Below are 12,698 nucleotides of genomic sequence, written 5' to 3' on the forward strand. Positions count from 1 at the left end.
GGAGTTTCAGGTCTGCCCAGCAGGTCACCTCTTCAAGTTGACACCATCTCAGCCCCACCCTCCACAGAACTGAGCTAAAGTAGGAATCAGACCCTTTCTACAGACCAGAGAACCTGAGGCAAGCAGCGGGGAGCCTTTCTGTCATTCAGCAACAAGGCTGGCAGGCCAGACACTACTCTGGCCTATCCTCTAGTCACCGGTATGCTGCCCCGCCCCCAGGGACACTGACTACTGTCCCTCCTGTCTGCTAAAACCCAGAATCTCTGTCAGCTTCATAGGGCCCCTCTCTCTGTGCCCCTATCTCAAAACTTCTCAGACCTCGAGATGACTCAGGGGATGACACTGAAGGTAATGGTTCAGAACTTGATCCCAGACCCCAAATGCTGCCAAGCCCACCTGCCCATCTGCCTCTGACCAATTCCCAGTAGGAACGACTGTGGCCATTTTTCCCACAGAGCCCTCCACAGGCAGAGACACAGGCTGAAGTCACCAACTCTGGAAGCCATGACAGCGATGGCAGGCGCTCACATGAGAAGAGCAGGACATTGGGAGAAAAGCAAAGGGACATACTGGCATGGCAGACTGCAGAGGCCCGAAGCTTCAGTGAGGTCACTGCCTGAGCCAGAAGGGAAAACAAGCAGCAAGTTGGTCCAAGCACTAGGAAAAAGTTAAAGCTGAGCAAAAGCCGTGTTTTCCTCTAACCAGTGGGAGGCAATGGAATAGCCCCAACTAGTTTTTTCATCAACCACCAAAGGTTCTATAGGGCCCCTGCAGACAGTCCCCATCACAGGGAGAGAAGGGTAATGGCTGGGGTGAGATAGAGGCAGGAATGGCACCGGAAGCAGATGCAAGAAATGGGTACTCCAGCCACATGACTGCCATAACTAGCCGGGTGGTCTTGAGAAGGTCACTTTCCAGCTCTGAGCTCACGTTATAAAGAAGTAGAAGGTAGGATGTAAAACTGTGGCATTTGTTGACTCTAAGCTCCATGCATGGAGGCCCCGAGTGAATTACCAGATTCTAAGCTGAGAAGGCCAGAATCCTGTCCCTGATTTCCGCAACCCCTCAGAGCCTGGCTTGGGTCCTAGCATTTAGGGAGCATAATATATTAGTTGAGCTGAGGCCAAAATTCCACCCCTTCCAGCAGAAACCATCTACCAGGACTAGCAGACTCCAGGATGTGGTGGCCAGTAGCAGTCCCCAGACGTATTCCCACACAATTCCTTCTATGGGGACACTTCCATTTCCCTCATCACCTAACTGCTCATGGCACCCCAAGCAGAAGCAGGATGTATGATAATCACATCTCCCCTCTCTGCAGCTCTTCACATATCCTAATGAGCTCTCACCCACGTTCCTTTGATCCTGACAACAGCCATGTTCTGCAGGCAGAGCAGACAATATCCCCATTTGACGGAGAAGCACTAAGCCCACACAAGTCAAGTCACAAGCTGGAGCTAGGAAGTGATGGCCTGGGATGAGAATTCCTTGCAAGAGATTCTCCTGGCCAGGGACACTGACAGGGAACAGCCAGAATAATGCTGCCTTGAGATCAGGCCTATGAGAGCCTTCCTGTCATCCAGTCAGGGTGGACACAGATGGTGAAGTGGCCCTGCAGGCAAATGTCCTGACATGCTCCTTTCCCTAGGGGCAAACACCAGTTGACATGGAGGTGTGAAGCCAAGGGTGGAGACAGAGAGAAGTGGTCTTCCTACACTGGCTGCCAGAATGCATTTTTGACTCAAGGGCAAAGAAATCAATCCCCATCACTACCACACAGATCCCACCTGGGCTGAGAGCTGATGGCAAGTGAAGGTGCAGGGTGGGGAAGAAGGCAGGACTCACCTCCCTCAGCAGCTGCATTCCCTGAAGCTCATCCTGCTGCTGCTGGGCCACAGTGACTCCCAGGACAAGCGTGTGCACAACACAGGAGATCACAGAGATGATCACGATGGGGCTGAGGCTGAGGGGCAGTGTGATGAAGAAGGAGAAGACAAAGAAAGCCTGCCAGCCCACTGTGTCACTGGCTGCATGGGCACGGGCGAAGTTCAGGCCCAAGTAGGAGAAGATCTGGGCTGTTATCAGCAGCCACAGCACGTAGGGTACCACCTTTCGGGTAACTCGGTCAGGGAGCAGCCCCTTTTTGCAGAGCACGAAGAGGATAATGTCCAACACCAGCCCTATCCCAGCCACAACGAGGGGAGCCAGCTTGTCACTGGAAAAGACCACAGCACACATGACCACCACGTAGCAGTCAAAGAGGGCTGCGAAGACCACCAGCACCAACAGGGTCTCATGGCGCTGCCTTTTGAAGTAAGTCTGGTAGAGGTTCTCCAAGGATTCCGGTACAAAGGTCAGTCGCATGAATCGAGGCAGGCACAGGCAGGAGCCCGAGTTCCTGACGGAGATCTCATGGGTCCGGCCCACCCCACGATCAGGGTCAGAGGGCAGGCTCACGGAGTATTCTGCAGAGTACTCAGCCGAATACTCGGGCTCAGAGAAGCCCTGATTCCTCGGCATCCTGGCTGGTGTCTGTTTCTACTGGCCCTGGAGAAGTGGACTGGAACAGAGGAAGCTCCCAAACAGGCCGCCTACCAGGGCTTTCTCAGACCTGGAGAGGGCTGAAAGCCTCTTCCTGGCTGGGGCTGAAGGGTGGCCACCTGGGGCAGGAACACAGAATGGAATTCCAGGGCACAGGTGGCACTGATCATCTGGAACTTAAAAGGACAGTGCTAAGTAGGAGCACCTCTCCTTCCCCATGACCCACCCTACCCCTCACAAAAGGATCTTTGCTGCAAGATCCTCCAACACCAGGCCCTTCCCCCGCTGCAACACGGCACACATACCCAGTCCTGTCCTTTCTCTGGTTTATGGAGGGGCCTAGCCACCTCTCCATCTCTCACACCCTCATCTCTGTGTCATCTCCCTCATTCCCTGACTTCCTCGCCTAAATTCCCTCCAGGCCCCGTCCTTAGGAGCGGAAAATAAAACGTGCCAGGAAGAAGTCAGAGCCATCCTGGGGATTCCTGCATCTTCCTTCTGTTTACTTCCTTTTTCCATCCAGCCCTTGGAGACTGGCTTCTCTCTCCAACCGGCCCCTTCCCAACCCCCGGGGCGCTGTCTGCTTGGCGGAACCCTGGCCCGGGCCCTGCACTTACCTGTGCGGGAACTCGGGAGCCGCGTGCCCCGGGACGGTCCCCGCGCTGGCTGCGGGACTGGGTCACGCGAACCGCGGGTTGGGGCGGAAAGGCTCAGCTCTCCCAGAGGCGGCTCCCCGCCAAGCCTCGCCGCCCCTCCAGCGCCACGGCCCCCGGCCCGGCCGGAGCGCTGCTCCCTTGCCGTCAGGCCCCGGATTCCGCCGGGAGAGGCGCAGGGCTGCCCCTCAGCATCCACCGGCGCCCGGCCGCAGGAGGAAGGAGGCTGCGGCTACGGGCGCTGGAAAATCCGGGGGCGCCGGCCAAGCGCGCCCGCCCCCGGGGCTGCGGCTCTGGGGCCGGGGTCGGGGCCGCGGCAGCGGGCGCAGGAGGCGGCGCGCGCGGCGCCCGGACCCCCTCCCTCCGGAGCGCGCGGTGGTCGCGGAGGCGGCTAGGTGCGCGCGCGGGGCCCTCGCCGGCGAGAGAGCGGGCCGAGGCCGGGGAAGTCCGCCAGCATCCTCTCACCCGCCCTCGCGCCGAGCGGTCCGCCGAGTCCGGGCGCGGCGCGCTGCACAGTGAGTCCCCGCGCGGCGCCGGCGGCTCCGGGCCACGCGCGCTCCGGGCCCCGCGAGGCAGGTGGGGGCGGCGGCGGCCCCTCCCTCCCCCAGTCACCGCCCCCTCGGCGAGCGCGTCCCGGAGCTCGAGGGCGGGGGAGGCGCTGGTGTCAGCCCGGGCCGCGGCGAGGGCGAGGTGGCAGGGCCCAGGGGTCCCCACGCTCCGACTGCAGGCAGCGGCGGGCGGGCGGCGAGGCGGCGTGGAAGCGCCGGGTGGAGGGCGGGCAGGAAGGATGGGGCGAGTCCACGCCTTCCCGCGGGCAGGCGGGTCTCGGAGGATTGAAAGCCCCGGGCGCGCCCTCCCGCAGGTGAGGCGGACTCGGGGGCACCCCAGCTGCTCCCAGTCTACCGCGGCTTCCTTCCGGCCCGGAGAGGCCGCGACTGAGGTTCAGGGACCACTCCGCCGCAGCTGCGCTGGCCTGTGTCACTCAGCCCGCCCTGGGAGCGCCGGGCCTGAGCTTTCCACGGAGGGACCCGCAGCTGAGCCCTGCTTTCAGGCAGCTGATGGGAGTGACCCCTAGTACCCTGTAGGCACCTGGCACGTGGAACTGGAGGAGACTTGCTTCACAAAGATCTCCCGAGCCCATTCTGACCGTTTAAGATGTGATTAAATTCACAAACTCTCCATTAAAGTCTCAAATGCTCCTTTTGAATGGTGAGACCCCTCCTTCTCCTGCACTGCAGTTTATTTTCCTTGAATCTGACAGAACACCTTGATAATGAAGGAAGGTTGTTCTGTAACAAAGCATGTGTTGAGGGGAGGGGGTGCTGAGGAGAGATGGCAGTATTAAGGGGTCAGCTCCCCTGGGGAGAGTTGAAGTCCTGGAACAGGGGAGAAATACAACCATCCCGGCCTGGATGGGGGATCACTTCTCATATCACTTCTCATATCACTTCTCATGTCCTTGGGTGTCTCCGTGGGTGCCCTTTTCAGAACTTCATGCATCTATTCACATCCCTCAGGGAATTGATCTGGTCACTGCCCTTTGTATCAGTTTCCTATCCTAAATCTGAAAAGCAGCCAACCTCAGCCCAAACTTCTCAGAGCTTTGATCCAAAGGTGGCCGTCGGTATAACATCAGCTATAGGAGGAGGGTAATATGAGTAAAGCAGCATTTTCCCCCATTGTTTCGACTTGTTTGGAGTCCAAGATTTTATTTTGAATTGTTATGGTAAAGGAGGTCAGGATTTTATGTTTAATAAAGGGACAGGTCTTAATAAAAGAAAAAGAGCTGATAAATACCATGTTGGGGCCTGCTTTGGCACAAGAAACACCTACAGTGCACCCTCCGTGAGTTTCCTCCTTTCCTGGCACTCATGCCAACCCTTGCAGTTTTCAGTGGGCAAGACTAGGACCAGCTCTTAGGCCCGAAGTTCTCTAGGCCTTCTGCCACCATCTATGCCCCAGCCTCTCCTCCCTGCCCAGTTTTATGAGGGAGATCTTCCACCCAGAGACTCCCTTGGCAAGAACTCCACTCTCCTGACCTCTGACCTCTGACCCCAGCCTCCTCCCCTACTCCCAGTTCTTCTGCAGTCCTTGCTGCTGTGGGCAGCTGTTCAGCAGGCTGTGTTGAGACCCAGGCAAAGAGAGGAGCCACCAGTGCCACCCTCAGGACACTGCCCACTCTGTAAGGTGACCACATCCACTGAAAAGGTAGGCCCTCATATAGTCACAGGTTACAGGTGAGGATGCTTCTGGCCAACAGGCCTGAGACAAGGCCTCTCAGGATGGGAGGGAAGGATCTGATTGGGCCTGAAAGTGGGGCCTTCCAGGTGGCTAAAGCCTCCTCACCAAGGCCCAGCAACAGGAACGTCCCACAAAACATTCCTATCACTGCTCTGCATTCTGAGTCATGGGCATGGCCCTTCTCCTTTGGGGGAGGCTTACAGTGGGACAGCTATAGCCCCTTCCTATGTCTCCCTGGGAGCCAGAGGCATGTGGGTAAATATTGCAAAGCTGGAGAGCTGCTCAAGGTCCTTCCCATGAAGAACTCAGAGAGTCTTATCTGGTTGGTTCATAGCAGCCTCCTCCACCTCTGGTGCCTAGTACATACTCAAACATCATCTCTGAATAAACGGATCATCTCCCTAAGAAGAAATGGTACTTTATAAGGGCACTGGCTGCCACTGAGGGAACCAACTAGTCTCTCCCTGATGCTGAAAATGTCCTGGTCCAAGGATAATTAAAAATAACCACTCTCAGAGCTGGAAACGTGGCTCAGTGGTACGGCACTTACCTGGCAAGTGGCACGCACAAGGCCCTGGGTTCAGTCCCCAGCGCTGCCAAAGGGGGGAAATATAACCCCACCTTGAGATGAAAAAAGTGGGATTGTGGGACTGGTGGTTTCAGCTTCCAAGCTATACATTGTGTGTGGTTATAATCTGGACACTTGGCATGCCTTGCTTTTGTGATCAAAAGATACAGTAAATCTATCTTTAAAACACACACAGAGAAGCAACCTGTCCCTGAATGGCTGCATGGGTGACTTGCTCCTCTCATGCATATCATAAAGGAAAACCAGAATCATGGACTCGGGCAGAAGCTGGGAGAGCGTCCCCACCCTCACCCTATTCCTGCATCTGCCAGGGTGGGATGTGACTTTGCTGAAGGCACCTTTTTGTTTGTCTAGTTGAAGACTAGAGATGATTGCTAAGAATTAAGTGTTAATGGATAAACAAGAGTGGTTTGGCCCCTTGGGAAGGAGTGGCTCCAGAATCCAGCAAACAATAGACCAGAGCAGAACTCTGGTGTCCTGGGGGAAAGAGAAGTGGGAGGAGAGAAGATCATTAGTTCCCCTGGTGCTGAGCACCAGGAGGGCCCTGTTTGGGGCCTGAAAGCAGAGCCTGAGGTCAGGTCCTGTGAGGTGGTTTACTTAGGGGAGTGAGGGCCTGGCAAGTATAAAACTTAAGGGAAAGAGGCAGATGCTAGGGTTTGTGACAGAGCTGCTCTCTGCTGAGGGGGCAGAGGGGCTCCATCTGAGGGGCCATGCCTAAGGCACCTCAGAACTTCCACTAGAGGGCTAGGAGAGGGGCATATTTTTCACCTGCTGCCCACCTCTGTTGGTTATGGGTTTGTTGGGTGGTCACTCCCTAGTTCTTTGAGGTTTGTACAGGGGAGGCTGGGTGGTTAGTGCCTGGGAAGGAAATGAGAGGTCCCAGAGCCAATACAGGCAAGATGTTCCCAGGGTGGAGTAGAGAGGTAGCCTGGGAGGACATGGCACCTGACACTGGAGTGCTCCATGTGGGGGCCCACTGGCTCAAAGGTTTGGATCTGGTATCTGGAGGAGGGAGGTATGTGGTCTAGTAGAAAGAACTGGAACTCGGGAATCAGAGTGCTTGGCCTCACGCACTGGTTTTCTTGCTAGCTAGAGACCTTGGATATTTATTTACTCAGGCTCCCAAACCTCAGTGTCCTTGTATTGCAAAGTCATAGCACTAAACCCTAGATAGGGTCATTATCAGGAAGGATTAATGGGAACCAAAACTGTTGACAAGCTGGACACGGTGGCATGTACCTGGAGTTCCAACTGATTCAGGATGCTGAGGTAGGGAGGTCACTCGAGTCCAGGAGCTGCAGCTCAGCCTGGGCAGAGTGAGGAAAACCTGTCTCAGGAAGACAAGAAGAGCACAGTCCCTGGTGAATTTGCACAGATAACTCCATCTCACAGCTGGGTAGCTGGGCAGCCCTGGCCATTCTGTCCCACACGTGGTCAGCTGGGCTGCTGTCACCTTGGTCCCCTTTGATGGCTGCATCTGGGACCCTCTCTTGATTCCATTGCAGTTCTCTTCTGAAGGTGCTGGCCTGTCAGTCATGTGTTCTCACTTCTTCATCTCCCCATCCATCTCCATTTCTTGGTACTTCTGCCTCTGTGTTAGGATCTCTCAGACTCTGTCACTCGTTGGGCCATTGTGCATGTGTGAGTGTGTGGGTACCCGAGGGTGTGGAAGAATGTGAGAAAGGGGAGTGTGAGTAGATGTGTGCAGACGTCTGTGTGAACGAATATGAAGAGTGCGTATGAGTGAGTGTGTCCTCTCTAATTTTCCTTGTCCTTCCTGGCTGGGTGCTGCTGGTGTCTCCCCAGGCTGTCAGTGCTACAACACAGCTGCCTGGACCCTGCTTGCTGCCTTGGGCACTGTTTCTAGGCCCTCTGGGTGGGCGGAGGGCAGCAGAGCTGAGAAAGTGCAGCAAAGACATCCAGGTACTGGCCTTCCCCAGGCTAAGTATGTTCCCAAGGCTGTCCCCCCTGAGGTGTAGGTGCCTCCTAAGGAGCAAGCCCCAGATCCTCTGGCCCCTCAAACTCAATCTTTGAAGCAAAGCCAGCTATTTCATAATCTGTTGTTGAAATAATGTCAAACTCTAATCATGGCGTCAACTGACTCCCGTTGGCCTCGTCCCCCTCTGTGGTTCCCTGCCTTCCAGGCATTGTATTCTCCCCTTCGGTTTATGATGTAAGTACTAATAACATCCCTATTTCATAGATGAGGAAACCGAGGATCAGAGGCTTGAGGAAGGGCCAGGACTTCATGTGCTAGAAGACCATTTGCAGACTGGACTCCAGCAGGATCCTCAGGAGCTTCCTGTGGATCCCCTTGGTTTCTGTAACCAAGGGCCCTGTGGTCCATGAGACCACAGTAAGACCACAGTAAGACTTCAAATGTTGTTCTCTAGCCAAGTTGGGAAATTGAAGCCCAGAGAGGTTAAATTCGGGCAGAGGAAGACACACGCCTGTGAGCGTGGAGCAGCCTGTGAATGCTGAGTAATCCTGAGGTCTCTGTAGGAATGTCACGTTTCTAAAGTGCTCAAACCAGGGCCCTCGGGAAAGAGGTACCATAGAAATGTGTGCTAACAAGCCTCTCTGGACTGCTAGGGATACAGGAGAGCAGAGAAAGAGTTTAGAACAGCAAAATCTGCTCCAAAGGCCTGGGCTGGGTGCAGATGAGGGGCCGCCCGCCCCCAGGCCTAGAGAGCTGCTGGCTGTGCCGTCATCTGCAGGTGAAAAGAATCTAACTGGTCCCCACTCCTGCCCGGTTTCAGGAATCAGGAATTATTGTTAACCCTGAACTTCCTCTCCCACCCCTTCTCTACACCCCAACAAAAATCATCATTCCAAATCCACATCTGACACCGTCACCATGTTCTTTAAACATCATCTTGGATTACCTGGGTGGGCCCTTGTGCAGTGACAAGCACCCTTGTGCACAGAGGAGGGCGTGTAAAGATGGAAGCAGAAGCTGGAGGGATGTGGCCACAGGCCAAGGAAGCCCAGGAACACTTGGAGCCACCAAAGGCAGAAAGAGGCAAGAAGGATTCTCCTCGTCTCGAGCTTCCAGAGGGAGAAAGGCTTCAGCCTTCTGGCCCCAGCTGTGAGGAAACGGGTTCTGTTGTTTGAAGTCACCTGGGTTGTGTTAAACACCATGACAGCCACAGGAAACTAAGACAGGATCCAATGGCACATTTTTCCACACCTACATTTTAACACATGCTAGAATTTACTGCAATCGTTCCTGATGGTCACCCCACACCCAGTGGACTCTGAACCTAGGGGCAAGGTGTGCTGTTCACCTCTGTGCCCGGAGTGACAACCCCTGTAGACTGTCAATAAATGTTTGTTAAGTTAAAACAAAACAAAACAAAAAAACACTTTTAGATCCTCTGCTGCACTTATGAAGCTTCCTCAATTAGAGAACATGTACCCCCAGGGCATCCTCAGGCGAGCCAGGAGGTAGAAAAAAAACATGATCTTCAAGTGATAGTTACTCCCTCCGGACATCCATTTTATTTGAAGCAATTTGATTTTTCTTGGAGAAAAGTTGAGCAAATAATTTTAATCACTATTTTTATTGTGAAACTATCAGGAATTTATTGTAGAATGGAATACACAAGTTCATGTCCATTTTTCCCCCCTTTTGGTACCAGAGATCGAACCCAAGGACACTTATCTATGGAGCCACATCCCCAGCCATCTTAATTTTTTATTTTGAGACACGCTCCTGCTAAGTTGCTTAGGGCCTCACTGAGTTTCTGAGGCTTTTTTTGAACTTGCAATCCTCCTGCCTCAGCCTCCCAAGCAGCTGGGATTACAATGGTGTGCCATTGCCCCAGCTTTGTGTTCATCATTAAGGTGTGAGGTTGTAAGGAAGCAGAGACACCGCAGGGATTTCTGCTGATCACAGTCTGGATCCCTGTAGGGGCTCTTTCTGAAGAAACCTCGCAGGTGGCTCAGTTCTAAGTTATTACACGGGCATTCGAGGATTCTCCTGCTTCTCCCTCAGCCACACTGCGCTCCTCATAATCCTCAACATGCCACACTCCTCATACTCTGTGACTTTGCTATGCTGTCCCCTCTGCCCAGATGTCCCTCCCCATCCCACTTTATCCACCTGACGTAGTGCTTCTCGTGCTCAATGACCCTTCCCATGTCACCTGCTCTGTGAGGTCTCTCTGATCCCCAGGCAGATTCCCCACACCCAGTGTTCCCACCCTTTTGGACACACCTGCTGCTGCTTGACTTGCTTGCCTCCATTCCCGGATGAACCCTCCTGATACCGGCCCTGTTTTGTCCTGTAGCTTCCCTGGGCCTAGCACCCAGCTGGCCCACAGTGAGTGTATTTGTTTTCTACAGCTGCCATAACAAACGGCAGCAGACTTAGAGTCCAAACAGTACATCTACTGTTTTACCATTCTGGAGGTCGGAAGTCCACGTGGGTCTCCCTGGCATAGAGGCAGGGTGTTGCTGGGCCACCTTCTTTTCTGTCTTTCCTGGAACCTCCATTTTCTTGCTCTTTGCTGCTTTTGGAAGCCACCTAGTTCCTTGATCATGGCTCCTCCTCTGTCTTCAAAGCCGGCAGTGTTGCGCTCTTTTGCCATTCCTCTATGGTCTGATCTCCCGCTGACTGGGGCTAGGAAGTCTCCAACTGTAAGGATCCATGTAACTAGATCGGACCCCCCACGTATTCAGGATGTCACCCATCACAAGGTCCTGAGTCTAATCACACTTGCCAAGTCTCTTTGCCATGTAAGGCAACATAGTCACTGTGTCTAGGATTAGGGGGATGATGCTTTGGGGGATATTATTCTGCCTGTTACAGTAGGCTACTCATGATATCTAGACAGTATTGATTAGAGCAAGGACTTGTCTTAATTCCTCCCATTAAAATCTTCCCCATATGTCTCAAATCTCTGTACTATAATACATGGACACCAGTATGTTAAACCTGGGAATATTAAATCATCATCCGAAAGTACGCTTTTTTGAAAAGAAAGAGACCCTAGAGATCTTTGATGGAAGAGAAAGCTGTAGAAGGAACTCCCCCACCTGTGGCTCCCACTTGGCCACCTTGTATTCACTGGACAGATCCATTATTCCATGAAGACAGTTTGGCAATGGGGGCTATACAGAACTAGCAGCTAGATGAATGCTTGAGGTTCACAGGATTCTTTCCCAGACTCTTCTCCAAACGCCTTCCGGCAGCCATTGTTGGAAGGGTCTTCCAGGAACATAGTTCTGCACTTCCTCAAAAATATTCTTAATGTCCCCACTGCCTTTAAATTAGATTCTAAAGTCCTTAGTGTGCAAGATAGTACTTATCATCTCTTGTAATCTTCATAATAGTCATATGAGTTAAGTACAGTTGCCAAGTCCTTTTTCTTTTTTGGTTCCAGGAATTGAACTCAGGGGCACTTAACCACTGAGCAACATCCCCAGCCCTATTTTGTATTTTATTTAGAGACAGGGTCTCACCGAGTTGCTTAGCACCTCGCTGTTGCATTGCTGAGGCTGGCTTTGAACTTGTGATCCTCCTGTCTCAGCCACCCAAGCTGCTGGGATTACAGGCGTGTGCCATCACGCCCAGCTGCCATGTCTATTTTATAGATTAAATACCTGAGACTAGCTTATTACTAGCTCAAGTTCCCATGGGAGGCAAAGGGCCCTGCCCATGTTACACCTGACTCCAGAGCCTGGCACTTAAGCCTGTGACCTGCTCAGCATCGTCAGTCATTGCTAGAGGAACAAGGGACTTGATACCTTCCCCTCTGTTTGACAGATGCCTCTGACTAGGAAGGTGGATCATGGGAAAGGGCAAGCAGGCAGAATTCACGGGAATGGAGAGGAGACTGGACCTTTACCTCAACAGCCCTTCTGCTCAAATCCAGAGCCATCCTCTTTATCCCGGGAGGTGGGAGAGCAGCCCAGGCAGAGCCCTGGAGACCTGGACAGCATGTCCGTAGCAAAGTAACACCCATTCCTGGCCCGGAGACCTTGCTACCTGGCCAGGGTTACATAAGCTCAACTGATTTACATATTGCTGACCCACTGTTGTATCTTAAAATAAGAAACACTGTGTATCAATGCTGGCAATTATATTTATCAAGTCAGAGCAGCGTGAGGCCCAGGTTTGTGGAAGCTGAGGCTTATCTGCCCACCTTGGGCTTTTGAAGTACCCTCCCTCTCTCCGGGAGTCCAGATTGCCCCAGTTCTTCTCTTCCTTCTCTCTGACCTCAAAACATGGTGTCAGGGGCAGATCTCAGAGAATGGCCTCCTGGGGATGACAATGACCTGAATGTTACTGGTGAGGGCTTGCCACATGAATTCTATTTTAGCTGCTCGCGCTTGGAACCACTTAGGAAATGGATTCAGGAACCCGAGGGGTTGAAAAGTTGCCCAGGGGCCTGGGGAGCCAGTGCATGGCCACAGTCTGCAATAACACTCCACTCCAGACTTGAGTCCAGTCCACCCAGTCATGGGCATATGGGGTTGCCAGCACCCTCCCTGCAGGGACAGAACCTGACCTCCGACCTGGGGACCACGGAATGGTAGAAAGGGGCCAAGCCTCAGAAGACCTTGAATACTGAGCTAAAACTTCTACCTTGGAGCGCTGTGTTTCATTAGAGTAGTTGAATATTCTTTGAGCAGATGGCATGTCCTGACCAGCTACGTTCTTTCAGAGG

General features: G+C 53.4%; 1 protein-coding gene across 4 annotated transcripts in view; it reads right to left on the reverse strand.

Annotated features, from left to right (window-relative positions):
* The window catches only part of Adcy3 (adenylate cyclase 3), an 84,924-nt gene extending 81,421 nt beyond the window's left edge, over nt 1-3,503 (reverse strand). Inside the window, exons 1-2 of one of the 4 annotated variants that reach the window (XM_071601394.1) lie at nt 3,159-3,503; nt 1,846-2,711 (exon numbers count right to left, since the gene is read on the reverse strand). In XM_071601394.1, the coding sequence (XP_071457495.1) occupies nt 1,846-2,520 (675 nt within the window). In that variant the 5' untranslated portion in view covers nt 2,521-2,711; nt 3,159-3,503. Of the gene's footprint in view, nt 1-1,845; nt 2,718-3,158 lie in introns of all 4 variants that reach the window. The other 3 variants (XM_071601393.1, XM_027933337.2, XM_071601395.1) reach the window with 3 other exon arrangements.
* Between the last annotated feature and the right edge of the window lie 9,195 nt (nt 3,504-12,698).

Source organism: Marmota flaviventris, chromosome 14, assembly GCF_047511675.1.
Source record: "Marmota flaviventris isolate mMarFla1 chromosome 14, mMarFla1.hap1, whole genome shotgun sequence".
In the NCBI taxonomy this organism is placed as follows: domain Eukaryota; kingdom Metazoa; phylum Chordata; class Mammalia; order Rodentia; family Sciuridae; genus Marmota; species Marmota flaviventris.